This window comes from Neohortaea acidophila, assembly GCF_010093505.1.
Source record: "Neohortaea acidophila strain CBS 113389 unplaced genomic scaffold BDY17scaffold_10, whole genome shotgun sequence".
NCBI lineage: Eukaryota > Fungi > Ascomycota > Dothideomycetes > Mycosphaerellales > Teratosphaeriaceae > Neohortaea > Neohortaea acidophila.
The window spans coordinates 635351-662422 of NW_022985519.1; the positions used below are offsets into that span (position 1 = coordinate 635351).

The 27072-nt window shown below is 58.1% G+C and overlaps 12 protein-coding genes across 12 annotated transcripts; 7 read left to right on the top strand and 5 right to left on the bottom strand.

The window, feature by feature from the left end:
* Positions 1 to 44: 44 nt before the first annotated feature.
* BDY17DRAFT_313004 (chorismate synthase) lies at positions 45 to 1307 on the top strand (the record flags this gene model as incomplete). Its single annotated transcript, XM_033735681.1, has 1 exon — positions 45 to 1307. One exon carries the CDS (start codon positions 45 to 47, stop codon positions 1305 to 1307), a length of 1263 nt encoding a protein of 420 aa, XP_033586689.1.
* Positions 1308 to 1372: 65 nt separating this feature from the next.
* On the bottom strand, positions 1373 to 4305 carry BDY17DRAFT_303258 (divergent CRAL/TRIO domain-containing protein). Its single transcript, XM_033734535.1, has one exon. It carries the CDS (start codon positions 4044 to 4046, stop codon positions 1569 to 1571), a length of 2478 nt encoding a protein of 825 aa, XP_033586690.1. The 5' UTR covers positions 4047 to 4305; the 3' UTR covers positions 1373 to 1568.
* A 197-nt stretch (positions 4306 to 4502) lies between these two features.
* BDY17DRAFT_303259 (uncharacterized protein) lies at positions 4503 to 6662 on the top strand. The gene is made up of 2 exons (XM_033734536.1): positions 4503 to 4637; positions 4714 to 6662. Exons 1-2 carry the CDS (start codon positions 4612 to 4614, stop codon positions 6506 to 6508), a joined length of 1821 nt encoding a protein of 606 aa, XP_033586691.1. The 5' UTR covers positions 4503 to 4611; the 3' UTR covers positions 6509 to 6662.
* Positions 6663 to 6853: 191 nt separating this feature from the next.
* BDY17DRAFT_303261 (uncharacterized protein) lies at positions 6854 to 10796 on the top strand. Its single transcript, XM_033734537.1, has 3 exons — positions 6854 to 7341; positions 7407 to 8811; positions 9295 to 10796. The coding sequence occupies exons 1-3, from the start codon at positions 7317 to 7319 to the stop codon at positions 10637 to 10639; spliced, it is 2775 nt and encodes a 924-aa protein (XP_033586692.1). The 5' UTR covers positions 6854 to 7316; the 3' UTR covers positions 10640 to 10796.
* BDY17DRAFT_285610 (MFS multidrug transporter) lies at positions 10797 to 12583 on the bottom strand (the record flags this gene model as incomplete). Its single annotated transcript, XM_033732114.1, has 3 exons — positions 10797 to 11673; positions 11726 to 12053; positions 12112 to 12583. 3 exons carry the CDS (start codon positions 12581 to 12583, stop codon positions 10830 to 10832), a joined length of 1644 nt encoding a protein of 547 aa, XP_033586693.1. The 3' UTR covers positions 10797 to 10829.
* A 667-nt stretch (positions 12584 to 13250) lies between these two features.
* Positions 13251 to 14156, top strand: BDY17DRAFT_256439 (uncharacterized protein; the record flags this gene model as incomplete). Its single annotated transcript, XM_033731602.1, has 2 exons — positions 13251 to 13426; positions 13487 to 14156. The coding sequence occupies 2 exons, from the start codon at positions 13251 to 13253 to the stop codon at positions 14154 to 14156; spliced, it is 846 nt and encodes a 281-aa protein (XP_033586694.1).
* A 74-nt stretch (positions 14157 to 14230) lies between these two features.
* BDY17DRAFT_303268 (eukaryotic porin/Tom40) lies at positions 14231 to 15780 on the bottom strand. Its single transcript, XM_033734538.1, has 5 exons — positions 15605 to 15780; positions 15500 to 15533; positions 15348 to 15436; positions 15251 to 15281; positions 14231 to 15049 (listed from the first exon to the last, which is right to left on the bottom strand). The coding sequence occupies exons 1-5, from the start codon at positions 15677 to 15679 to the stop codon at positions 14385 to 14387; spliced, it is 894 nt and encodes a 297-aa protein (XP_033586695.1). The 5' UTR covers positions 15680 to 15780; the 3' UTR covers positions 14231 to 14384.
* Positions 15781 to 16197: 417 nt separating this feature from the next.
* On the bottom strand, positions 16198 to 18328 carry BDY17DRAFT_303270 (uncharacterized protein). Its single transcript, XM_033734539.1, has 3 exons — positions 18036 to 18328; positions 16926 to 17875; positions 16198 to 16864 (listed from the first exon to the last, which is right to left on the bottom strand). The coding sequence occupies exons 1-3, from the start codon at positions 18073 to 18075 to the stop codon at positions 16304 to 16306; spliced, it is 1551 nt and encodes a 516-aa protein (XP_033586696.1). The 5' UTR covers positions 18076 to 18328; the 3' UTR covers positions 16198 to 16303.
* On the top strand, positions 18246 to 20406 carry BDY17DRAFT_303272 (uncharacterized protein). The gene has a single exon (XM_033734540.1). The coding sequence runs from the start codon at positions 18576 to 18578 to the stop codon at positions 20001 to 20003; it is 1428 nt and encodes a 475-aa protein (XP_033586697.1). The 5' UTR covers positions 18246 to 18575; the 3' UTR covers positions 20004 to 20406.
* On the top strand, positions 20388 to 23634 carry BDY17DRAFT_271122 (kinase-like domain-containing protein). Its single transcript, XM_033731946.1, has 2 exons — positions 20388 to 22864; positions 22919 to 23634. Exons 1-2 carry the CDS (start codon positions 20603 to 20605, stop codon positions 23279 to 23281), a joined length of 2625 nt encoding a protein of 874 aa, XP_033586698.1. The 5' UTR covers positions 20388 to 20602; the 3' UTR covers positions 23282 to 23634.
* BDY17DRAFT_285627 (uncharacterized protein) lies at positions 23635 to 25246 on the bottom strand. The gene is made up of 2 exons (XM_033732115.1): positions 24407 to 25246; positions 23635 to 24326 (listed from the first exon to the last, which is right to left on the bottom strand). The coding sequence occupies exons 1-2, from the start codon at positions 24857 to 24859 to the stop codon at positions 23703 to 23705; spliced, it is 1077 nt and encodes a 358-aa protein (XP_033586699.1). The 5' UTR covers positions 24860 to 25246; the 3' UTR covers positions 23635 to 23702.
* A 153-nt stretch (positions 25247 to 25399) lies between these two features.
* Positions 25400 to 27034, top strand: BDY17DRAFT_256225 (putative major facilitator superfamily transporter; the record flags this gene model as incomplete). Its single annotated transcript, XM_033731590.1, has 4 exons — positions 25400 to 25578; positions 25637 to 26031; positions 26086 to 26487; positions 26538 to 27034. 4 exons carry the CDS (start codon positions 25400 to 25402, stop codon positions 27032 to 27034), a joined length of 1473 nt encoding a protein of 490 aa, XP_033586700.1.
* Between the last annotated feature and the right edge of the window lie 38 nt (positions 27035 to 27072).

A 27072-nucleotide genomic window follows, 5' to 3' on the forward strand; every position in this document is an offset into this window, starting at 1 on the left:
CCTCCTGCACTGACGGCTAGAGTGCCAGCGAGAGACCCGACAACATGTCCTCCTTCGGCCAGTACTTTCGCGTGTCAACGTACGGCGAATCGCATGGCAAGAGCGTGGGCTGCATCATCGATGGTTGTCCCCCGGGCCTGCAACTCACCGAAGATGACATCCAACCCCAGATGACCCGCCGCCGTCCCGGTCAATCCGCCCTCACCACCCCGCGCAACGAGAAAGATCGGGTGGAGATTCAGTCGGGCACCGAGTTCGGCGTGACCCTGGGCACACCCATTGGCCTGAAGGTCATGAACGAAGACCAACGTCCCAAAGACTACGGAGGCGGCGGCGCGAACATTGACAACTTCCCGCGCCCCAGCCATGCAGACTGGACCTATCTGGAGAAGTACGGAGTCAAGGCATCGAGTGGAGGCGGAAGGAGTAGTGCCCGGGAAACCATCGGCCGAGTCGCCGCCGGCGCCGTGGCGGAGAAATATCTGCGCATTGCCCACGGCGTCGAGATTGTCGCCTTCACCAACTCCGTCGGACCGGAGCAGCTCTTTCCACCAACCAACACGCACCCGTCTCCATCCTCGAACCCCGCCTTTCTGCAGATGATCGACAAAATCACGCGGCAAGACGTCGACTCCTTTCTTCCTGTACGATGCCCCGACACTGCCGCCTCCAAACGCATGGAGAATCTCATAGCAGACTTCCGCGATCGCCAAGACAGTATCGGTGGCACAGTCACATGTGTCATCCGCAATTGCCCGAGCGGGCTCGGCGAGCCATGTTTCGACAAGCTTGAAGCGACGTTGGCGCACGCCATGCTGAGCTTGCCCGCAACGAAAGGCTTCGAAATCGGCTCGGGCTTTGGAGGCTGCAACATGCCCGGCTCGATCCACAACGACCCCTTCATCAGAGCCCCCGCCGCCGTACCATCCGAGGGTGCCGCAGAGCCTCCTCGCTCACGGCCACGACTCACGACCAAGACGAACAACAGTGGCGGCATTCAAGGCGGCATCACCAATGGTGCGCACATCTACTTTACCGTTGCCTTCAAGCCGCCGGCCACCATCGGCCAGGCGCAGAGCACCACCACGTACGACGAGGAAGAGGGCGTGCTGGAAGCAAAGGGAAGACACGATCCTTGTGTGATTCCTCGAGCCGTTCCCATCGTTGAAGCCATGGCTGCCTTGGTGGTAATGGATGCGTTGTTGGCCCAGTCGGCAAGGCAGAGCGCTCGAGCTTTGCTCCCCGTGTTGAGAAACACCATCCCGGTTTCCGAGACCAACAACGACCTCACGAACGGTGCTCGCTGATTCCACTCGACTACGAGACTGATCTGTATTGCATCTACCTTAGCGTGGCGTTGGACAGAGCAATGCAGCTCCATGCAGCATGCATTAGGTGTGACTACATTAAAACTTTCCATCTATCCTAGGTTTCAACCCGCTTCCCAATGCTTCAATGTCCCAATGCTCTGCCGTAAGCAAAGACGCCAAGTGATGCACCCTTCCATATTCCAAACGCCGTGCAGAACGCTCCACCAGCGCCGACCCTCGCTTCCAAACTACAAACATCTAGTTTGACGTCGATGCCCTCCTAGCAGCATCCGCCGCCTTCGCCAGCCCCAATACCGTGCTGGCACGCTCCTCGTACAGCCGCTTCAAATCATCCACCGATGGCCGCCTGAGGTCGAGCCTTCTCGGCTCCTCCACCACTGGCCGTGATGTGGAGCCCGTGCCATTACTGCCCACTTCCATTGCGCTCATCCTCCTCAGCAGACCAGGAGACGGCGTGCGTGGTCTGGGCCCGCCTGGTGTTGCTCCGTAAGACCCGTTCGTCGAAACTGGAAATGTCTGAGCCGCTCTGATCGGCTGCACCGGTTTCGCAAGGGACTGAGGACGGGCGGATGCGGGCCATGTAGGCTTCCGAAATACCCCGTCGTCTTCTGTTGCAACATTGCTTGCTGGGCCGGCGATGGTGGTGGGATTGGACGTCTCGGAAGCGGCGCTTTCCCTTCGTCCCATCATCACCGCCGCCTTCTGCGCCGCCATCTTGGCAAGTGTGCTTCCGTCAGACGAGCTCCTAGTACTGTTCTGGTCCGCATCCTGAGAGGGCGCTACCGGCTCAACAACCCTGTGCTCGGCAGAGACGGCTTTACGCTTCGGCATGTTGATAGCAGCCGGCGGAGTGGTCGATTGCTCTGCTTCTCCATTGACTGCACGCCTCTTGTCGAGGCTGTCGATACTCCACGCACCGCGCTTCGGCGGGCCGAATCCATCAGCTGGTACGTAGCTCGAAGGGGAGTCTGCCACATGTATCGAGTTGCCGTCCGCATCGAACATGCTCGAATAACGAGGCGGATCGACGACTGGAGGCGCGGGTTTTCTCTTTGGCACGACTGTCGGGTCGCCGGCTGAAGTAGACGATGAGGTTGATGAAGCAACGGAAAGAATGAGCGGCCGTGGGGCCAGCGTTGGATTCCGCTCCGGCACCGATCTGTCCAATATCCGCGGCGGTAATTTGGGAGGTGCTTTCTTTTGGGGACTGGTCTCCGCGTCTTCCAGTGTAATGCGATGTCCTTCAGTCTCCTCCTCTTCGTCCGGCTCAAACTCAACGTCCTTGTGTTGGAGCTGAGTCTTGGGTGGAGGCAAGTTCTCTTCCAAAGGATCCTCATATTCTCGGAGATCAGACGGAGGCTGCATATCCGTGTGGAATGCGTCAACCGACATCCCCATGCCATCGCGGAGTTGGGGCCAGATTTCGATGGCAGCCTTCAGGAGCCGTTTGATGATGGAGGCCACCTTGGCATCCTGCAGCTGATCTCCACCACAGACGAGGCACATCGAAAACAGAATGGCTAGATTCTCCGCAGTCATCTTGTTCTCTTCGTGGTGAGCAGCGACTTCCGACAGAAGCGGGAGCAGGTGTCTCGTCAGGATCTGCCGCGCCGTGTGTGTAAGGGGGGAGAGGTCCGACATGGGCAAGAGGATGTCGGTAAGCCCCTCGGGAGTCACCGGGGTCTCCGGATCGCTGTACTTCTCGTTCACCCAGTGGTAACTCGATTCCGGAAAGACGGGCTCTCGCAGATCGCGATACCATTGCTTAATCAGAGAAGCAGCGAGATGGACTCCGTACGCCTCTTCCAGTCGCACCTCGTCCACCAGAGTCCGGTCGATGCCGGGCTGCACCACCGTGACCCCCTGTTCTTTCCACACTAGGAAGTACTGCCCGCGATCGTAGGCTTCCTTCAGCACACCCGCCAAGGTAGCGTGTGCAGGGATGCGGAATAGGCCCTCTCTGCGGATGCACGAAGGATCGATCAAGAGCGTCGTCGTTTCCCGTAGTACGCGGGGAATCCTCGTTTCTCCCGTGCTGATGTTCTTGGGCAGCGGATGTTTGACCCCGAAAGCACGCTTGCCCGTCACGTACGGGACATAGATGTCCGGCGACAGCTTCCGGTCGTGCAGGTAGACTGCCGGCGGGATCAACAGCTTCTCCACGGGAATCTGCAAGGCCAACGCGGATAGGGTGTTGACATGCACAATCTTCCGGCGGAACTTGGGCGACACTATCGTCCCGAAGACGCCGAGCAACACGCGCACCCATGTTCGCGGATGCACAATGTAGATGCGTTGTAATCTCTTTCTCGTTGCGCGGCTAAGCACATGGTAGGCCTGGAGGTACCAACCCATGCCGGGTCCTTGCTTTTTCTCCACCGAGACATTGTCGGGCTGGCCACCGGCAAAGAAGATGATCTCGTATTCGGTGCCCGACAGCAGCTCATCTTCGCTGGGGAGTCTGGCCAGGACATATGACAGCAGGCTGTCGTAGTCGGCCTCGAAGGCGTCGGGAAAGGCGGCGGCGTTGAGGATGTAGACGCGTCGACCGGACTGGGCGGGTAGCGGGGAGGGATAGAGGACGGCGGCGGCGATGGAGGCAAGCTCGCGGCTGTACTCGCTGGACGTCACGGCGGGCGGAACGGTGGACAGGGAGCTGGCTCGCTGACGCCGTTCGGCTCGCCTGTGGGCGGCGTGCGCGAGTGCGGAACGCATCCCGAAGTGGTGGGTGGTGGAGGAAGAGGTGAGACGCTCAGCGTTCGAGGAGGATCATGGTTATCTTATATAGTTGGCTGATCAGGCCACACCGTTGGCTAAGAATAGCCTGAAGCAAACGGCCGGAGACACGGGCTTGCAAGAAATGTCCAAAGGGGACATGAACAAGGCGAGTTGGATGAACGGCTTGACGGGTTGGATCAGTAAGTTATGGATGGATGCATGACGGCCATGATCACCAGGAAGTTGTGCAGTTACGTATGGCACACGCATCGTCTACCTTGCGTTTGCTCCTACGCCTCAGCATCCCAAACGGGTTGCGCTAATGCAGGGCTGGACGGGCCGGGTCGGGCCGATGCGCTCACTCGCACCGCCGCACGGCCTGCCAATGGGCGCCGAGATCGGCACGATAAGCAAAATTACCCAAGCGCAATACTCCATACGTTACAAGAGCCACGGCATTTCTTGACTCATTCCAAGATATTGCCCTCCCACGACTTCTCCCAACCTCCTCCTCCGTCTACTCTTCTCAGCTCCAGAGCAGAAGAGACGAGACATCGCAACCATGTGCGGCATCTTCGCATGCCACTGGTACGTTTTGCCCCCTCGCACCTGCAACGACTCCAAATGCCCGCGTGTACCAGGCCACTAACACACCGCTGTGCAGTCACCCAGATGCGGCCAAGTTCAAGTCCACCGCCATCCGCATGGGCCGACAGGTTCGTCACCGAGGCCCCGACTGGAGCGGCAACTATCTCGACAAGTCCACCATCCTCGTCCACGAGCGCCTCTCCATCGTCGGCGTCGACTCCGGTGCGCAGCCGATGCTCAATGAAGATGAGTCGATCGCCCTGGCCGTCAACGGCGAAATCTACAACCACAAGATCCTGCGCAAGCGTCTGAAGACGCCCTACCCCTTCAAAACGCACTCGGATTGCGAAATCATCCTGCCATTGTATCAAGAGCACGGCATCGATGCCCCCAAGTATTTGGATGGCATGTTCAGCTGGGTGTTGCATGACAAGAAGATGGACCGCTTGGTTGCGGCGAGAGACCCCATTGGCATCACCACCTTCTATATGGGACGGAGCTCCTCCACCCCGGGCGCTGTGTACTTTGCCTCGGAGCTCAAGTGTCTGTTCCCCGTCTGCGATCACATCGAGTTCTTCCCGCCCGGCCATGTATACGACAGCAAGACCGACAAGTTCACGAGGTACTTCGCACCGACATGGCTGATCGAGCCTTCCAACATTCCCACCACGCCCCTGGACCTGGGCTTGGTGCGGGAAAGCCTGGAACGGTCGGTGAGGAAGCGAATGATGGCCGAGGTCCCTTTCGGAGTCTTGCTTTCCGGCGGTCTGGACAGCTCACTCGTCGCATCCATCGCGCAAAGAGAAACGCTACGACTGCAGAAGGAGTATGCGCGGAAACAAGCCTTTTTGAACTCTGGCATCAACACCCCGCAGATGAATGGCGACCTCGGCGGCCCGCTACCCATTGCGGACGCCAATGGAAACGTCGTTGAAGACGACCTTGCCGGCATCGACGAAGACTACAAGCTGCACTCCGTCCCCGTCCTCTCCCAACTCAACAGCTTCTCCATCGGCCTCCCGGGCGCACCTGACTCCAAAGCCGCGGCAGAAGTGGCACGCTTCCTAGGAACCAAGCATCACACCTTCACATTCACCATCCAGGAGGGCCTCGACGCCCTGACCGACGTGATCTACCATCTCGAGACGTACGATGTCACGACCATCCGAGCTTCGACGCCAATGTTTCTCTTGTCGCGCAAGATCAAAGCCATGGGCATCAAGATGGTGCTGTCGGGCGAAGGGTCCGATGAGATCTTTGGCGGTTATCTCTACTTCCACGCCGCGCCTAACAAGGAGGAGTTCCACGAGGAAACGGTGCGTCGGGTGAAGAACCTCCATCTCGCCGACTGCCTGCGCGCCAACAAGTCTACATCGGCGTGGGGGCTCGAGGCTCGCGTGCCATTCTTGGACAAGGATTTCCTCCAGCTCTGCATGAACATCGACCCGGCGGAGAAGATGATTACGAAGGACCGGATAGAGAAGTACATTCTTCGTAAGGCTTTCGATACTACCGGTGAGCCGGGTGCCAAGCCGTTCCTGCCGGATCACATTCTGTACCGGCAGAAGGAGCAATTTTCCGACGGAGTTGGATATGGATGGATCGACGCGCTCAAGGACGAATCGGCGAAGGCGGTGTCCGACGAGCAGATGCTCGAGGCCAACATCCGGAAGGACAAGCCGCAATGGGGGAACGACATCCCAGATTCGAAGGAGAGCTATTGGTACCGGTGCATGTTTGACGAGCATTTCCCGCCGTACTGCGCCAGCACGGTGATGAGGTGGACACCTACGTGGAGCAAGCAGAGTGATCCCAGCGGCAGAGCCATTGCTACTCATGACGCGGCGTACAAGGCGGGCACAGGCAAGTAAGGGGTGGCTGAGGGGGCAAGGCTGAGTGAGGCTCTAGATGATGCACTTTGGCGGAATCATGTGAGCGAGGCGCTGTTTGGAAAGAGCTGCCAGGGAAATGTTGCACGGCAGTACCATGTAGCACTACATTACCTTATTTTCTACTGTCCTGCTGCATCACATGCAATGTCTTTGTTGTCTCCTTGCCGATAGCTTCCGGATTCGGAAAATTATTATCCATTTCAATTCGATTTTGGTGGCTGCGGGGAGTTTGGCGGGCCGTTTGGTGGTGGTGGGGCGGAGGGTAAACTCAATTATTAGGTAATGCACGCGCCTCGAATCCTCAATTGGTGATGGGATGTTGACTTGCCTACTGTACATGCACCTTACCGTGGCACCGCTAGACGCCTCTCACACTGCCCGTTGCAATTCATCTGCAGTCCCCGAGACTTCTCCACGTCATCCAGCCGACCACCCTTCCGCCCGTGACAGCACTCGAGTGGTCATCCGGCGCCATCACGCGTTTTCGTGGCAGTTGCACAAAACACCCATCCACAATCCCGTCGACTCTTCCGTCCACCACACCCCCCCGTTCAGGCGCGCGGTGAATGTGACCTGCAGGGCAAACACTCACTCTCCCACCGCGCAACGCCTTCCGTGCTCGGATGTGGCCCTTCCACCCTCTGGCTGCTCTCTTACCACCCATCCCCTCGTTCCTTGAGTTCCGGCTTGAGTGATGTCGTGATACCGCTTTCGGTCTCCCTCATGATATCACCATCGGTCCTGTTGCCTTCTGCTTGACCTCCGTCTGGAGGTGTGGTACGCAGATATGGTCAAACCTGACGTCAAACACAGTACGCCTCTGTCTCACCCGCCCCGCCAGCTTCCCTCACTGACCATGTCATCCTCGATCCCACAGATTACTATGCCGACCTCGAGCTTCCCGTCAATGCCACTTGCGATGACATTCGCAAAGCCTACCGAAAACTCGCCCTCCAATACCACCCCGATCGGAACAGCGGAAGAGAAAGTGAAGTGGTGGCCAAGTTTCAGGCGATTCAAGCTGCCAGTGAGGTCTTGCTAGACCCGGGCACCAAGGAAAGATATGACAGTGACCGGCGTAAAGCTGCTCTATACGCCTCCTTCGCCGGTGCCGGGCCTCCGCGTGCCCCAACCCCCAACAGTCCATACGCTGCGACTTCTGCCTACCCTCCGCCTCCACGCCGCACACAGCCGGGATCATATCAGCGACCCCCTTCCTTTTATCCCCCACCCCCGGGTCCCACTGCAAATGGAGCAGACCGCTTTTCCAACTTTCCTCGGCCAGGCCCAAAGAAGGACCCGGCACAGGATCGCACGAATGTCTTTCGAGCTTGGCAGAACATGAACAATGCTGAGCGCCCCCAGCGACCCGCCTCCTACGCCCAGCCTCCACCTCAGTCTGCTCCTCGTCCGCCAACAAGCAAAGTAAGGCCGACTGCTCCGCCAAGGCCCGATCCTAGGATGCCGACTGAAGAGCCGAAACCCGGCCCGAAGTACAATGTCCCTCCACCCTTCCACCCAGACGCTGCTGATCAGCGGTCGTCGGCATGGGCTGCTTTTCATGCCACCAACTCGGGAAAGCCAGGCATGACCAGGAATCAAACGTACAGAACGCCGCCTAGGCATGGCTTCAATCCAAGCACCGCTACTTCGGATGAGAAGCCCGCAGACGGCAGTCGTTACACGCGCACGTATAGCTCCGACAACCTGACTGGAATGCATTTCAACGTCCATGGCCCTCCACCTACGAGTGAGCCTGGCAACGCAGCGCCAACTGCTTCGCCGAAGACGCCCAATGCGCAACGACAGTACAGCGGTGACCAAGTGCCGTTCATGGAGCACAATCGAGTCAGCACTCCGTATGCTGAAATCTACACCGGCGTGAAATCCGACCTCCGTAACGAAGGGCTTCGGCGATCTCACAGTACACGGGCCACGACGAACTTGTCTCCCCCAGAACCTGCTGAAACGAGCAAGGCGAGGGCTCGAAGTTCCTCTCCACCCCACGCGACCCCTGAGAAATCAGGACACAGAAAAGCATTTGACTTGAACAGCTCTAGTGATGCAAGTGATGCCAGCGATGCTGATTTGACGGGAACCCCGGAAGAGCTGGACAATACCGCTTCTGGAGCACAGCAGCAGCGACCCAGTTCCACGCCCAATGCCGCGTCATCTTCCGATCGGCCCAAAATCGTGCCCACTGGGCCCAGCAAACGTTACGCAAACGGAACCTCCGCCAGCGCGCAGTCGGACACCGAGCAGCAGAAAGCCAAACCCAACATGTACGCAGACCCCTTCATTACTCCCGTGTTGTCTCGTCCCTTCAGCTCGCAGGCTTGGGCTTCGCATATGTTCGGCTCTCATTCAACATCGAGAGCTCAACAGCGCGGCTCAGCGCCCAAAATCCCCCACTGGGCGATCCCTTCGTCTGTGAATCCAATCCTGCACTTCCTCAAGCTTGAGACAGGAGGTCACATCCGCAAAAACACGGAGTATGCGACAGGAGGCGACCCTTTATTCATCAACGCCTCTGATGATGAAAAGAAGGCGTACCTGAGCCTCCAACGCGAAATCCGCAAGCATTTCGGCGCCGTTCCAAACAACATGGATATGGACATCTTTCTCAAACTCGTGGCCCGCGCACGGAAGCGAGAATCGTCCGGCGACTCCGAGCTTGACGAGATTTTGCGCGATGTCCTTTCCCATTTTGACTCGTTGAGACCTGCGCAGACCAATGTTGCTGACCAAGACCTCTGTGAGAATAGTTTCGATTATGCGCACAACCCCGAGCTGTACGCGTTCAACGACGGAAAGAGCCGAAGCGAAGAGAACATCAATACATCGTTCTCGTCGGATGGTTGGAGAGGCGCGTTCACGGGCGATCCGGGCTACTTTGCTCCGCCCAATGGCAATGGGAGGAAGCAGCCGTCACCTGCGAGACGGCCGAGCCCGTACCATAAAACGAGTTCCCAACAGCGCAGCGCAACATTGGATGTCCCTACGCCAGGAGGAACGAGCACAGCGAACGAAGAGGTCCCGCAACGGGCGTGGGGCTCGGATGGAACCCCAAGTGAGTATCCGCGCATGGCGGCAAGCGGGGAAGGAGGCTTTGATCCGGATGAGTGGCAAAGGAAGTTTCAAGATCCTGCATGGACTCAAGCCCCGCCGCCACAGCGTGCAACAAGTCCCGGAAAGGGTGGCGCGAGTGCGAGGAAGCAGAGTCAGAGCAAGAAAGCGGGCAAGAGTGGTGGTTGGAGGGGAAACGGTACGAGTACGGAGCCGCACATAGTGGACGATGACGATGGCGATGCCGCAGCAGGAACAGGCCAAGCTGCACAAACGGAACACGAGGCACCACTGCACGACGTGGATGCCATGGACATTGACAATCCGCCCCCACCTGCCGAGCAAAGCGAGACACAGCCGGACAGCGAGTCCAGCGGAGCCAGGGCATATTCCGTGCCACCTTCGCAGTGGCGGAGACAGCAGGAGCAAAAGCAACGATCTCACCGCAAGTCATCTGTCGCGTCAAAGAAGTCACAGCGTGCCGACTCGTCGAAATTCACTGCGGGACTCGACGATCTGCGGAACGTGGAACCCCTCGGCCAGGCAAGCACTGCCGAGGAATCGATCAAGCTTGCCGACCTTGGTGCGTCTCTGCCCTTCTCATCACAGGCTTCTTCAACTGTGTTTGGCGAGCCCATCGTCCCCCGCAATCTCGCCGTTCCGCCTTTGCCCAAAGCACCCTCCGAGCCGCAACGATTGAGCAGAGCAACTTGGCATAGCTATGCCGCAGCGTACGGCGAGTACGTCAAGGAATTTCATGCCTACAATACCGCGCTTCTGCAACACTTCCAGGAACGCGAAAAACAGGTGCAAGCGCAGATGGTGACCGGGATGAGTTGGCTGGAAGCCACGGGCGACACCAGCGGGATGCTGAGAGCCCTAACCGGCTTTGGCTCCTACATGCGCGGGGTCAAGGAGGATACGAAGGTGCGGGAGGCATGGATGTTGGCTTGGGAGAAGCACGAGACTGCCGTACTGGGGTTTGAGAAGATGCGTGACCGAATCAGGAAGCTGGTCATTGGCGGCATGTTGGTGGATAACTGACGAACCAGGGAGAAGAGCGCGGCAGAATTCGAGTTCAGGAGGCACGAACCACAGCAGCATTGAAACGGCCGGGTTTGATGAGCGTTTGAGCGATGCTCTCCTTATGCATGCTCTTTAGATACCCACACCTCACTTGCTATTGTACGATGTAACAGACTCTCATTCATGGCTGTCTAATTCTTCTGGTGCGTCATGCGACGTACTTGCTCCACGCCCTCACTTTATGGCCGTACAGATAGAATGCAATCGGACAAGGTGCCAAGGCCAGGCAAATAAAGCCTAACAGACTCATTCCCCATGCCACCCCCAAGGTCTCGTACATTGGATCGCCGATGAGAGGGAAAGCACAAGCGAGCGCCGCTCGCACAAAAGCATTGCCCGCGAGCGCAGAGGCCGCGTGAATGGTGTAGACATCCATAAGGTATACCTGACCAGGCACGAAAACGAGGAAGATGCCGGCGCCGATGGGGATGCTGGAGATGACTTGCGGGATCCACGTGATGTTTCTGGAAGAGGTCCAAGCAAACCAAAACAGACCGGCGATCAGAACAAAAGAGCCCAGAATCATGGTGGGCAGTCGCTCTTCCGGTGCAAAGGAGCCGTTGTTGAGGCGTAGGAGCCGTCTGAAGCGGACTGTGCTCTCAGTTATACATATCACGGATCCCAAAAGGTACCCGATGAAGAGCCCGATGAAAGGTAGAGCCGCGATGCCCAAGTCCCAACCGCGCACGACCTGGAAGGCATAGGGGAAGGCGACGAACATGAGGTAGATAAGGGCGTAGACGAGAGACATGAATGTCGTCATGCACGCCAGGATGGGCTCCTGCACGAGCATTTTGAACGGTTTCAGCCCGTATTTGCGCACTAAGTAGCCGTATGTGATGGGGTCTTCGTCGCGCTTGGAGTGCAGAGCCCAGTTGCGAGTCTCCTGGCGGAGCCGGGCGGCTCGACGTTGGAGGAGAATGGGAGCGAAGGACTCTGAGACGGTGGGGACGCAGATTACCCACATGGCCATTGCGATGATGAGGATGAGCCTGAGATGGGTGTTCAGTGCCTGTGGATGACAGAGTCTTGGATGATACTCACCATGCAGTCCATCTCCACCCTAGATTGGGATTTTCCACGGTAAATGCACCCACCAGAGGACCAACGGTTGGGCCGGCAAACACAGTGAGCGACCAGACGAGGCTGGCAATCCCTCGAGCATAAGGCTCCCACATGTCGACAAGGATGCCAGGACTGACAGCGATCGCAGCTGCGGCAAAAGCGGCGGAGAGGAAGCGGCAGATGAAGATGGTCTCGAGGTTCGTTGCGACCGCGATTGGTATTTGGAAGATGGCGAAGCAGAAAAAGCCAAAGATTAGAGGTCGCGAGCGTCCATACAGCTCAGAGATGGGTCCAAACACTAGTGGGCCTGAGACCTAGTTAGAAGGGTGCTCTTGGATATGCAGGAAGATTGTCATCCAACTGACCGCAGGCAAAACCCAGCACGTATAACGACACGCCCAGAATCGTGACTTCTCTACTGACACCAAATTCTTTGGCGGTAACATCGACGTCCTCAGACCAGACGCTGCTGGCAATGGATACGATGAAGGTGGTGCCGGCCGCGACGGTGGACATCCATATTTTGCGTCCAATGGGCCAGTTCATGGGATTCTCCGGGTCCTCGTCGCCATCCCAGTCAACGATGGACGGGTCGTGCTCGTCTTGACTGCTGGCGAAGACCGCGTCCGGCGAAGGTGGACTCTCCAGCTTTTCGACATCGGGGTGTCTCGACTTGGAGGGAGGGTTAGGGTGTTCCAAACCAGAGGACAGAGACTGGTCGCTCTTGGCGTCCAAGGCTGCAGAGATGGGCGATCTTGATATTCGTTCGTCGACAAGGGAATCGAGGGATGCGCGAAGGGAGACGTCCGACTTGCTATCGGACTTGCTGTCCGCCATTGCGGAAAGACGAGAACTGGGGGAGCCGGGCAGGGGTTGTAGATACGGCAACAGGAACGACGTCACATATTTTTTCGAGGAGAGGAATGTAAGGATTAATGCGAAGAGAAGAAGCAGAAAGGGAGCAGGAGAAGATGATGATGATGCAGTTCATTTACCAATTACCTTCAAGCACGCCGATCTCTCGTGGCCATGCGGGAGGATGTCCCCAGGGGCGGCCATGTGCAAGAGGGCACGCCCCCGGGTATTGCGTGCCGGCGCAAAGGAGTGATGAACGGTGGAGGGTACAAGAGTACCTGCTTAGATCCGGCATCGATCGGGCGGGTTAGAGTTCGCCCATCGTTTATCCCGCGCCAGTTGCAGCACGAAGGCACACCGCAGGGTATGCCGGGAATAGCGGGTGGAGGGCAAGACGTCTTCAATTCCGTGTCGTGCAGATTGTCGTGGCAGACGGAATTCTTGCGAGGTCGTCGAGTTGGGACGAGTCGTCTGCCTGACTTGGTGAATCTGCAAAACCGTCGAGTCAGGTCTTGCTTGCCTCAGGCATTCAACCGACTCGCATGTTGATGACATGATGAGGTAATGATGTCAGCCTGGTTCTCGCCGCCAGCACTTCAATGCTTCCCTCTCACGTCGTTCTTAGCCTCTTCCTCAATGTCCCCACGGCATGATTGTGCAATCATGTCGAGCCAGGCGTCCTCTCCGCCACTTCTCGTGCCTCATCACCGCTCCTCATCCACGCTTCTTTCACTCTTCGCCGTCCCAGAAAGATGACCATGGCATCCCTAACCACTACGAAACCCTCGACATCCAACCCAATGCCTCTCCGGTAGAGGTCAAAAAGTACATCCTACTCCGTCCCAAACCACACATCCTGCAGCGCTCTAACCACTTTTCTAACAGACAATTCTACAAACTCTCCAAATCCCACCATCCCGACCTCCACCCCAACGACCCCACGGCACCACAACGCTTCGTCAAAATCAGCGAAGCCTATGCCACCCTAGGCTCGCCCGAGAAGCGCTCTCGCTACGACCGCGACTTCCACCGCGCCCATTCGCCCCCCTCCTCCTCCGGCCCTCGCCCGTCCGGCTCCTACTCCTCCGCTTCCACCACCCCTTTCGGCGGCCGCCCCGCCAGCGGCCTCAGTCGCCGCCGCACGCAGTTTCGCGGCCCGCCGCCCTCCTTCTACAGCAGCGGCGGCTGGGGCCAGCACAGCGAGAAGCGAGGATCCGCCGCGTCGCAAGCATCACACACCCATGAAGCGCAGGGGGAGGCGGCGAGCAACAATGTCGGAGGAGGCATGGGACCGGGCGGGTTCACGCACGGCTGGGACAACGATGTGCGGCATTTTGATCAGAGGGCGCATACGCAGACGCACAGCAATATCGAGCAGACGCGGCACAAGGCAAGAAGGAGAAGGGAAGTGCGGAGTGACGATACGAGCCCGGAGTCGAGTGGAGGGAGTGTCTTGTTCAACTTTCTGTGGGTCAGTGGGACGCTTGTAGGCCTGCTCTGGGTGCTTCGGACGTGGTCTGTACCACCAAAAACAAAAGCACGGCGGGAAGAATAACGACAGGCTTGCTTGACATGATGGCTTTGCATAGCGAGGCTTCGGAGATTTGGGCGGGAATGGGAAGTTTGAGAGAATAAAGCACCTGGGTGCCTGGAATCAATTATACAAGCCGCTCTGTCTGCCTGCTTCACTGCTCTTTGCACCGCTGTCTATAATCCACCTCCGCTCCTACCGCCATCTAATAGGCGTGCCCATTCGATACGACACAGGGCTCTCGGAAACAGCTTAACCCTCAAACTGGAGGTGCGTTCCGATCTTGTGGCCGGCCTCGTTGAGCTTGTTGAGGTCAAGCGAGAGACCGAGGCCCAGAGTGGTGCCAGCGTTCAGCTTGGTGTTGTAGGCGAGAGCTGCAATACCGCGGTCGTTGACCTTAGCCTTGGCGAAGCTGAGAGGGTCGAGCTTGTACTTGGACGCCAGCTCGAGCCCGCTCGCCTTGGCAGCGTTCACGTCGTAGCCCACCTTGGCGCCAACTTCCGTCGACTCGTTGACCTTCTGGTAGTAGGATGCGGCGATTATGCCGAGGTTTTGCGTGGCGGTCAGGTTGGCGACGTAGCTGGGGGTCTGGTATCCCAGGCCGACGGAGTACTTGGTCACGGCGGCTTTCTGGAGGTCGTAGCCGGCCTCACCGCCCACGAGGAAGCCATCGTGGCCGGCGACGACGTCGATGATGGCGTCGATGTTGCCGCTCGCCTGCGCGTAGTTGATGAAGGTGCGGCCGTGGAAGTTGGGGGCCTTGTAGGCAAAGATCAACTTCTGCGCGGCGGACGCGGCTTTGCTGGGGTTCCACAGGTTCTGCAGATCGACCTTTGCGCCGGGGGCAATGACGTCGGAGAGCTCGACCTTGCTGTCGAGGAGCGAGGCGGTGGTCCAGGCCTGGGTGATGGTGACACCTGAATTTGCGCGAAAGGTCAATGCATATCTTTTGGAGGTATCATTGTTCCGCGCGAGGCCGAAGATAGAAAGAGAAAGGCTGGTTCGTAAGGGGGCAGGTAGGGGGGCGAAGAAGCGGATGGAACTCATGTTCACAGAGTTTCTCGTGGGTGCAGGGGCGGTGGGAGGGTCGGGTGAGAGATCAGGAGATGTTTGCGTACCCTGCGGCTTCAGGACGTGCTTGCCCTCGACCTGGAGAGGGGAGGCGAGTTAGCGAGGGACACAGCGGGTTTGCGAGAGGCGCGGAGAGGAGCTTACGGAGGCAGTAGTGACATTGTCGAAGCCCTGCTTGCCCTTGATGGTGACATTGGTGCCGCTGGGGGCCTTGAGCTTGACCTCGAGCTGGGCTGGTGGAGAGCATTAGCCTCAGTCTTCCCCCGTGACTGCCACGCGCATATGGATTTGCTGACCTTGGCTGGCGTGGTAGAAATCCTTGTTGATGATCTGGGCAAAAGGTAAGCAATGTTGTTAGAGCGCAGGGAGCGGGTTATGGTGGTCCAGCTGGCCAAACATACATCGTTCGCAGCTTTGCCCAAGTCGCCGAAGGAGGGGATGGGCAGGGCCGGAGCGACCTTGTCTGAGACCGACATGTTGTTCGAGGAGGAACGGAACCAACGCGACCAGGTGGAAGACTCGGGGAGCGAGGATGGATGCTGTGTAGGACAGAAGGAGGTTGTTAGGAGGGGGATAGCACGGATGGATTAGGTTTGCAAGCTGTCCGAAAACAAAAAAGGTCCTCCTCGGCAAACGGGGGGTGGAGGGGAGCTAACCTGTTCTGCATGGCGGCGTGCTCCCGCGATTGGCTCGTTGAACGCGTTCACCCTGTTGTCTGTGCGTTGCGGGAAATACTCCTCGTGCAGCATCACCGACATGGCCATGATGATGGACTGGTAGAGGGGTGAAAGTCAGTGACGGGGGATCAGAAGGTGGAATGGGCGAGAGATGACAGGTGCAGGGTAGAGTGAAGTTGTCCAAATGCAGGCACGCGTGAGGAACGGAAACGTGCACTGCATCCATGCCCCGTGTTACACGAACCGCAGCATCATCTCGCACAGGCAAGGACGAGACAAACAGCGAACAGCAATCAGGGCAATCAGTGAGGCCGAGCATTAGCTTGTGCAATCGCGTTTCATTTCAACACATCGTCTACCGATGCAAGCAACCCCAGCGCCGCGCTTAGAATGCCATTGGTCTCCCACCCATCTTCCATGCCCTCAATACCCCTTACCCATCCTCGCCAACCACAGCCCGACACTCTCCCTCGCCACCCCCGTGCCCCAGACACCCTCATCGCCCCCGCGTCTCCACTCCTCCGTCATCAACCCACTGCCCGTCCCCTCCAGTCCCGCGTTCCTCTCTTCCGCCAGAATCACCTCCAGATCTCTCCGCTGGCTGCTCGTCCACCGCTTCACAAAGCCCACCGGATCCTTGGCTAGGTTTTCGTAGAACTTCCGCTTTGCGTTTGTCTGGTGAATCTTCTGCGCCAGGAGAGCCAATTCGGTGTCGAGCGAGGTGATTTGCCGCAGGGCAGCAATGTGCGCGGGGTTGGTTTGTTGCGTGCGTTGGAAGCGGGCGATGTGTGAGGTGAGCGGATTGGCCAGGGGAACTCGCAGGTCGTAGACGGTGGGTTCGCTGGGGCCGGTGCCGTCGCTGCCGTCGATATACGGTTTATCCACGCGGATGGTGTAGTTGAGTTTGATCGGCGGCAACGGCTGGAGATGGGGATGCAGGTGGCTCGGGACCTCGGGGAAGAAGATGGAGTCTCGGTGGAAGAGCTGTGGTAGGCTGGAGTTAGTCATTTGATCCTGGCATCAGTCGCGCACATCCTGCACTTACTCGTCGCAGAGGCTCGTCACACCGAATGTTCCTCTTGTCCTCGTCTTCCTGAAGTCCCATGGCGCGCGCATATTCCCAGATCCCGTGGAGCACGGTCAACATATCTTCCTCTTCGCTGTCCAGAATCTCCGCCAATGCCGGGCTCAGCTTGCATCTTTCCGGCCATTCATCGCGCACGAGGCTGATGGTGATGTTGATGTTTTCGTCTCCTTTGCGCTCAAACTCGAGTGTGTCGAAGCTAGCTTCGCTGTTGGCCGGGTCGACGTTGGACCCGGTGCCCGGCTTGCGCCACTCAATCGCACTGTAGCCATCCGGCTGCAGCGCAGGGTTGCGGTCAAAGTCGATGGTGATGGACTTGAAGAAATGGCTGAATCTCGGCCGGCGAGCGGGTGGGGCCTTTGCTTCTGCAGTGCTCGCTGGTCTGTCATCTTCTGCTGCCTGCGCGTCCCGACTCTTCCCCTTGTCGACGCCATCTTGCGCCTCGTCGTCTTCGAAGCGTCCTTCAATCTTGACGCGGAAAGTGGCGGCACTCGAATCGCCAAAGTCAATCGTGCCATCCTCGCCCAGTGCCATGCCCTCCTCCATGACCTGCCACGGTTGGCCCTCCGCGGTATTCCTGATCCAGACCCGCAAAAGACCGTCTCTGCGCGTGTAGCGGCGATTGACGTTGTCGTTGACGTCCAGTCTTTTCCGCATCATTGTCGCGTCCAACCTCCTCTCCACCGCGCGCAGTTGGTCGTAGCGCTCCACGCCATCGCCCACCACCACCTCGGTCAATTCATCGGGGATGGTGCGATCGGTGGGCTGTTTTGCGCGACGAGCGGCATCGGCCTGCCGGGCTTGCTGCTGCTGGCGCTGCTGACTGTGCTGTTGCTGTTGCTGCTGTGCGGCTTGCTGCGAGAGATGCGCCTGTTGTTGCGCGGGGTGGGGATGCTGTTGGTAGACGGGGCCTGCGCGTCGAAAGGTCTGCATTAGATCACTGTGGCTGATTTTGCGCTTGTGGGAAGTGGAGGACGGGGCGTTCATGGTAGGCAGGGTGCATCAGAGCGCGACGGCGTGTCTCTAGTCGAGGAAGGGGGATGGGATGTGAGGGGATGGCAAGACACTCACCCGACTTTCGCGGCTGCATGTAATTCTGCTGGCGGTTCATTGTGGCTAGTTGCCGCTTCGGAGACTAAGCTGGTCTTGGCAGCGGTAAGAGGCACATTCAGCGAGTCGTCGATGATCGAGATGGAGGGGGGAAGGATGAGGATGGAGTCGTGGGAGGTGGGAGGACGTGACTGAAAACTGGGCGATGCATAAAGATGGATAAGTCATGGAACGCGGTCTAAAAATGGCTGGGCGGGCTGCGGGCATCTAGCGAGCGCAGACCGCGGGGCAGTAAGGGAGCACCTCCCCGGCCGAATTGATCCTTCCTCCCCCTTTACTTTTACAATTCATCCTCTGTTGGAATTAGAGGACAATTAAAGCACTATGTCTGCCTCTACAAGCCTTTGAACGCGCCTGTTGGTGCCGTGGTGTGTGTTTGGGAGCTGCGAAAGTGTCGTTTGTGCTTGTCCCCGTCACGGCCTGACTTGTTTGTAGCAGCAAGCAAGAGTCCACTTCCCTGCACCCATATATTCTTAATCAAGGACGGCACTCCAGCAAGACATGGCTGCGGAATTTTTACGAACCCATGGCATCGATCTGGACGCCGAGCTGGCGCGAATGCAGCAGGGAGGGAACGCAGACCCAACCCGGGATCGAGATATGGAGACGGTGATCAGTAACGTCAGCCTCCCCAAAACAAGGCTCGGCACACGCTGGACTGTTTTCATCTCTCATGGCCGCATCGCCCGCATCACCCTCCACACCGACAAGCTCATGCGGACCCTTCCCACCACCGCATCCATCATACACGGCCGTGGTGCCCTGTTGGCTCCGTCGCTCTGCCACCCCCACATCCACATCGACAAGGCATTCCTCCTCTCATACCCCAAGTATTCTGATTTGCAAATCCAATCCGGCGATTTCAACGAAGCTATGGTCTTGACTGGCAAAGCCAAAGCCCAATTCACCGCGGATGACCTGCTGGAACGCGGGCAGCGTGTGGTTGACGAGAGTGTGGAAGCCGGGGTGTCGCATATGCGGGCGTTTGTTGAGGTCGATGCAGTTGTGGGCAATGCTTGCCTCGATGCTGGTGTTGAGTTGAAGCGGAAGGCCGAAACGGAAGGGCGGTGTCATGTGCAACTATGTGCGTTCGCGCAGCTCGCCCTCTTTTCCGCCTCGGATGGTGATGAAGATGGAGCGATCATTAGGCGGTTGATGGAGCAGGCGGCGGGAAGAGAGGAGGTCGACGTGTTGGGCAGCACGCCTTACGTGGAGAGCGACCGGAAAAAGACGCAGCGGAACGTGAGATGGCTGGTCGAGCTGAGCATCAAGTCTAAGAAGCATGTGGATTTCCACCTAGACTACCACCTTGATGCCAATGTTGAGCCAGTGGTGTGGTATGTGATCAAGACACTCAAGGAGATGGGATGGAAGGAAAAGAACCAGGGCAAGACGGTGGTACTGGGACATTGCACCAGATTGACTCGCTTCGACGGACAAGACTGGACGAGGCTGCGAGAGGAAATCGGAGACCTTCCCATCTCGTTTGTCGGCCTACCAACCAGTGATCTCTTCATGATGCGCACGCCTGAGAAAGCACGAGGCACGCTGAATGTCCCCGAGCTGATTCAACAGCATGGCTTGAATGCCTGTCTCGGGATCAACAATATCGGCAATGCATTCACGCCGTACGGGAGCTGCGATCCGCTCGCTCTCGCGTGCCACGGAGTGGGCATCTACCACGCGGGAACTCAGCAGGACGCAGAGGTTTTGTATGAGTGCGTGAGTAACAGAGCCAAGGCAGCCATTGGCGTTGGGAGCGATCGCGAAAGTCTGGAGTTCAGGGAGGGCAGCTGGGCAGATCTCCTGCTGTTTGCATCGGAGCAGCCGGAGTGGCGGACGAGGAAGAGCGTTGCTGACTCGATCTACCTGTACGATCGATGCCATGGTCGCGTGAGCATTGTCCGCGGCCGCCGCGTCCAAGGCTGAGAATAGAAAGGCCGCGTCGACGCTTCAGTGCAGTCTACTTAGGCAGCAGATGACGGACGGGTGAGGGGGCCAGGACCGCTCCAAGTGGTCGAAGTCGCGTGGGTGTGAGGCGCAGCATGCGTCGTCCAACATCTATCCGGGGAAGGAGCGGCAGACACAACCGCCCACCGCCGCTTTGGATGAACACTTGTCGCGCGACATCCATGCAATAGAGCGAGCTTTCTTCCAAGCACGGCGACATTATTGTACGTGGGTAGAAGCATTGCATGCACATGACTAGCACGGTGCGTCAGTTCATCTCCGAGGCGCGGGCACGCTAGGCAGCTCGGATCGTATCAATCCAGTCCCAAGTTTCCCAACTGACTAACCCCAAACTTAAGCCACACCCACCGCCGACGTACCGCTTTTGCAGTGATTGCGCGACGCCGTCCTGCTGTCCACCAGGCGAACACCACCCCTTCACTCGCCCTCCACCGCCTCCGAGCCCATCTTCCATCCCTCCACATCCTCTCCCCGATGCACACGGCCGCTGGTCGGGAGCTCGGCACGTCTTCTGCCATCTCCGACCTCCGTCGAGCTGCCTCCCCCAAGCCACGAGGATGAGCGGCGATCTTTCACTCAGCAACGCCCTTGGCGGCCTGCGAATCGCCAATCCCGACAACGAGCAGGCCGTCGGCTCTCCCATTTCCCCCGCCTCCACCGTCTCCCCCCTCAACTCCCCTCCGCCACACCCTCCTTCACAACAGTCGCACTCGACTGGCGAAGCGCCGCCCGCCGCGGCCAATCCGTCCAGATTACCTCCCTTGTCTCGCGAGAGCTCGGGAAGCCTTGGATGGAGTCCGAGCAGCTACACGTTCCAGAACGGCGACGCGTCACCTGCCTCGCCCTTCCACTCCCAGTCTCCTGCCACACCTGGCACCGAGTTCCCGCTGCACCAACACCGCTTATCCCACCGCAAGAGCCTGCCGCTGAACCAACAGACGTCTCAGCAGTGGCAGCCTTCATCACAGCCCCCTGCACACGCTCAGCAGTATCGCAACGTCGGCCCTCCAAATCCTTCGATGCAGCCCTCCAACGACGTCTACCAGCAAACGAATGTTTCCTCGACCTCGACCGGCTCGCACAGATATCGCGAAGAACAAACACAGTCCGATGTTGGCGCGTATGACTCGATGAGGCCTGGAGTGAGACCGCCCAACGGCATGGCGGGAGGCATACCCATGCGAAATGGCAGTAGGACATATAAACCCACCGGCCGACCAATCGATGGTGGCAGTGGCGCGTTGCCACCGCAAAGGCCCTCCCACCGAGCGCGAGGGCCGTCCACCAGTTCCATCACGGCCATCGATGCGGCTGCGGCAGCATATGCAGCATCGGCACCACAGCCGTCCAACGCGGACGAGTGGCGTGAGCATGGGGCCGCCGTCGGCACGAGAACAGAGACGGACGCGTCGGGCAAGGCGCACACCAAAACTGTGAAGAAAGGCGTCAAAGACTTTTCCTTCGGCCGCACACTCGGCGATGGCTCCTATTCCACCGTGCTGGCTGCTACCGACCGACAGACCATGAAGGAGTACGCCGTCAAAGTCCTCGACAAGCGACATATCATCAAGGAAAAGAAGGTCAAATACGTCAACATTGAGCGCGACACGCTGAATCGACTCACCGAGCATCCTGGCATCGTCCGTCTCTACTACACGTTTCAGGATGAGCGCTCACTGTACTTTGTGCTGGATCTGGCGAGCGGCGGCGAGCTACTCAGTACGTTGAAGAAAATGGGGACGTTCGACGTGGAGTGCACGCGCTTCTACGGCGCACAGATACTCGACAGCATCGCGTACATGCATTCGCGGGGCGTCATTCATCGCGACTTGAAGCCGGAAAACGTCCTCTTGGATCGCGATATGCATACGAAGATTACTGATTTCGGCACTGCAAAGATTCTGCCCGATCCAAAGCCCCAAGGTGCAGGGAATGACATGGTACCCGGCAATCCGACGGACGGCGCTGACCAAGATCGTGCCAATTCATTTGTTGGCACGGCGGAGTACGTCAGTCCAGAGCTTCTGCAGCGGGCGAATGCTTGCAAAGCCTCCGATCTATGGGCATTTGGGTGCATCATCTACCAACTGCTAGCTGGTAGGCCTCCTTTCAAAGCCGCGAACGAATACCTCACGTTTCAGAAGATATTGAACCTCGAGTATACCTTTCCGGATGGATTCCCGCCCCTCGCTCGAGACCTGGTGGAGAGACTGCTAGTGCTAGACCCCGCCAACAGGCTACCAGTGGAGCACATCCGAAACCACCCCTTCTTCGAAGGCGTGCAATGGGGCAAGGGTCTGTGGCGGCAAAGCGCACCCAAGCTGCGCTCCTACGTACCACCGCCGTCAGACCCAATCAAGCTGAATGGAGCGGGCTCTGGTCTGCCCCCGGCCATGCAGGCGGCTTCGCCACCCCAAATCCCGCGCTCGAATCAGTTGCGCGATCTACGAGGGGTAACGGACCTTCCACCACCGAGCCAACTAGACATCGACTGGTCACCTGTTCTGCAAAACAACGAGCGCATTATGAAGCTCGGCAACCTCATCCTCACCGTGTCGCACAGCACACACAGCTTCAGTGCAAAGAACGGCGACTCGGCTGCTGCTCCGGAGAAGACCAAGTTACGCAGCTTCTTCAGTGGCAATGCGAACAAACGTCGTGAACGGCTGGTGCTCATCACGAGCAACGCGCGATTGGTAGTTGCTGCCGCTGGTGGGAATGAGAAGAAGGCAAAGTTGGAAGTCAGTTGCGTGGGCGGCGCCAGCTCGTGGAAGAGCTTTGTGGACAGCAAGGGCCTGACGGGCTTCCATATTGAAACTGTAAGTGTGCTGCTCTTGCCAGCTACACCTCCATCTTGTACTAATTCGGTGTAGCGAGACAAACAACTTACCTTCGAAGACCCTCGAGCGACAACCTCGGACCCCGCTGGCAGCAGGTACAGCACCCAGGAATGGCTGGATGCCCTTGAGAATGCGCGGGAAATGGCCATGGCGCAATCACTGACCGGGTCCTATTCTGGCGACAGTCTGTTGCACACAGTCGACTCCAGCAGTCCATCCGCACATCAGGGGGGCGACGCGGCGATGCCTCTGAGCGGGCCCAGCGCCGGAGACAAAAGGCATCATCTTCGGCAGACGCTGAGGCGCAATACCGATGAGAGCCTTGGCGAAGACAGGAGCGCGAGACGCCGCTTCTCCAAGAGACACAGCAAGGCTGGACTCGCCGCTGTGTTCTGATTCCTGGCCGGCGGCAGAGAGTTCATCAGTCGTGCCTTCGGCACGCACATCCCTCGGTTTGACGACGTTACGACAATACCTCACAACTTCTAACGCAGCGAGTGTCCTTCTCTTCTCTTCGATTCTTACGACCTCGCTCGGCTGAGCGCGAATGAGATTTTTTTTTGCTTCAGGTGGTGGGTTTCGGGTAGCGGGGAGTTTGGCGAATTCGTGTGGAGGCTGCATTCAGTCTCGTGATGGAGGCGAGTTTCCGGAAAGAATGCGGTCGAGTGCAACAGCGCAGGGCGGTCCGGCATGGCATAGTGGAAGCGTACTTGAGATTCTGTAGAAACGCGTGAAGCAAGCAAGCAAGCAGCTCGAATCTCGATCGATTGTGTGCAGACGGGCAGGCACGGTGTGCTACTGTTCCATCCGCTTTCCATTAACCCGTCCCCGATTTCGAGACGTTTTTGCTGGAGCGGCCACTGGCTTCCATCGCTCTGTCCACGCCACTCACCCACCGCGCGAGTCTCTGCATTCCCGCGGGCAGAATTTGCATCCAATCTATCCATCTCGCATACAAAGGTAAACTAATCTCCCCGCTCTCCCCGGCATCCACCATCCGCACAATGTCCCGCGCCAGTTCGACTGGCTCGACGACCGGGCCGAAGAAGGGACTCGGCGGGACGACTTTCGCAAACAGACTCGTGTTGAGCTGCCCGGGTGTGACGAGGATGGTGCGAATGTTCTGTGCGCCTGGAGGGGCGTTGCGCGACGCCAACTCGGCGCGCAAGGAGGCATGCATGGCGATCAGGCCGGCTTTGGCTGCCGTGTAATCTGATAGATGGCTGGCGCCCAGTTTGCCCAGGACGGAGGAGACGGTGACGATGGTGCCGCCTCTGCCTTGCTGCGACTCCAGCATGCCGGGCAGGAAGGCGCGGATGGTGTGGAAGTGGGATAGTAGGTTGATGTTGAAGTTGCGTTGGAGTTCGGCTGGGGTGAGGTCGAGGAGGGGCTTGCCGTGTACGATGCCGGCATTGTTGATGAGGATGGTGGGTTGGCCGAGCTGGGGTGAACTTACCGTTAGCATGAAATAGGTCTGGATAAGGGGGCGGGGGTGATGGAAGTAGTGAGTGTTCTACGTACGTCTTTGGCTATCTGCACGCTGCCCTTTTCCACCGCGCCCGCGTCTCCGACATCACAGGGGTAGAAGTGGACGCCGGACAGGCCCTCACTCTCCTTGCTGGGCTTCTGGACGTCAAGAATGGCCACACTGGCGCCTCGCATGCCATACATCTCCGCCATGATTTTGCCCAGCCCGCTTGCGCCTCCGGTAATCACCACGACTTCATGGTCCCAGTCCACCTGCCTCGGCACCCCGTACGCTATCCTGCGATCGAGATATGCAGCGACAGTGGCTAGTGTGACGATTGAAGCCCAAAAGCATGAAGCAGAGAACTCTGGAGCGGCATAAGGCGTGGCGACTGCTCGAAGACAGAGCGGGACCAGCCAGGCCACAAAGGGATGGAAGATGCTGCGGTTGAGAACGCGAGCGATCAAGTCGATGGTGATGTGGCTGTGCCACCGGTCTTCGTCCATTTTCGGGCGAGAAGCTAGGACCGAGGACGAGGTTTGCGAGTGCCTGATGATGTGCTTGGTTCATGGACGTGAACAGCTGGAGTCAACCACGAGTGGGCCCGAGCTTCGGAGTCGAATGTGCATGAGGGTCGGGCAGAATGAGCCCAATTTCTGCCTCCGACACTCTCAGCACTCCACATCCTCACGATGGCGACGGCGAATGACCTTCACAGCATCCCCTGCGCCTCCACACACCATCTTGACCGAGGAGTCCATTTGGCTTCACTTGGCGTGCTTATCAACCCCCAATCTGTAGGGCCATCTCCGAGCTCGCGGCATGGGGAAATTGTGGAGACCTCTCCATTCCCGTCATACTGCTTCTGCGTGGCATAATCCTCTGGTGAGGACAATCGAGCTCAACATTTCCTACATCTCTTCTCTGGCTGCGGGAGTTTCATTGTCTGGGTGGTCACGATTTGTACCTTTCATCCTCTGTCGTTGACTTTTCAATATTACAGATGGTTCTCGAGTATTCCTTTGTGATTACAGCCCTCCGCCAGGATGGATGAACGCCAGCCTCTATTAGACCCGCCACATGAACGACATGGGCGTGACCACAGCAACGGCAAAGACCACTTCGTTGATTTCGATCCTGAAGGTGACCAGGACAATCCGCTGGAGTGGTCCAAGAGATACCGATGGTTCATTGTGCTTCTGCTTGCTTTCATGGCCATGACAGTGTAAGTTGCCACACAAGTCGAGATTCTTCACTGCGCCTTTGAATCTAACGTCGTACAGAACCTTCACATGCATAGGCATCGTGCCCGTAGCCGGTGCGGTCGTCAAAGACCTCGAAGGTCATAGAGACAAATCTGCGAGTGTCCTACTCGTTACCATATGGGAGCTCGGCGAAGCAGCTGGGCCTTTGTTCATCGCCCCGTTATCGGAAATATTCGGGCGATGGCCCACATACAACGCGGCGAACGCCCTCTTCGTTGTTGGAATCTTGATTTCGGTGTTCAGCCAAAGCATCGACCTCCTCATCTTCTCGCGCTTTCTCACCGGCTGCGCTGTCGCCACCAACGTCCTCAACCCCGCGATCGTCGGAGACATGTTCCCTTCTGAGAACCGAGGCTCCGCCATGGCCGCTATGATGCTGGCGCCTCTTATCGGCGGAGCTATGGGTCCAACAGGTATGTCTGAACGTGCTCCGTACAGCGACGTATGCAGCTGATCAAGTCTGTCAGTCGCTGGTGGACTGGCTCAAGCGACGGGGTGGCGGGAAGTACTATGGCTGGCCATCGGCCTGGCGGGTGTCTGCGAACTTGCCTTCATCCTTTTCTTCCGCGAGACCTACAAGCCCACCATCCTCCGACGTCGCGCCGCTCGGTTACGCCGGGAGACTGGAGATGATGGCTACAAGACCGCATTCGACAGAGAAGGCACGGACAGCTCGACTATGACGGTCCTCAAAGCCATGGCGCGGCCTGCGAAGGTCATCTACAGTTCTTCGCTGTTGCAGATACTCTCCATCTGGGGCGCTCTCGTGTTCGCGATGTTCTACGTCTTTTCGACTTCGCTACCGGACATGCTGCAAGACCTATATGACTTCAGCCCCGCGTTGACGGGTGTATCGTTCTTGACGTTCAGTACGTGTCTCGTCTGGTGGGCTGTGGGCACGCGAGCTAACAACCAACAGGCGCTGGGTCGATATGTGGCATTGCAATCTGCAATTTCGTCTCCGATTGGCTGTACATCAAGCTTGAAAAGAAGCACGGCGGGCGCTCTTACCCCGAAGGCCGACTGCCGCTGTCCATCTTAGGAGCCTTCTTTACCCCGCTGGTCATGTTCCTGTACGGATGGAGTGCAGATCGGCACTGGCCGGTCTGGGTACTCCTGGTCTCGGTCGTGTTCGTCGGTCTGGTCGTGGTGACGAGCATCGTGCCGATGATGACTTACATTACCGACGCCTTCGGCCTCTACTCCGCCAGTGCGCTGACCGCCGTGTTGATTCTCCGCTGTCTAGCAGGGTCTTTCTTGCCTCTGGCCATGCCTCCCCTGACCAATCTGGTTGGAATCGGGTGGGGCTTCAGTATTATAGCCGCTACACTCCTGGCCACCGCCCCGATTCCCGCACTTGTCATGCGTTACGGTCCTCGCTGGAGGCAGCGCTCGAACTACACAATGGAGCCATGAGATCTTAAACTTGTAAACGACGACTTTACGAGATGAGC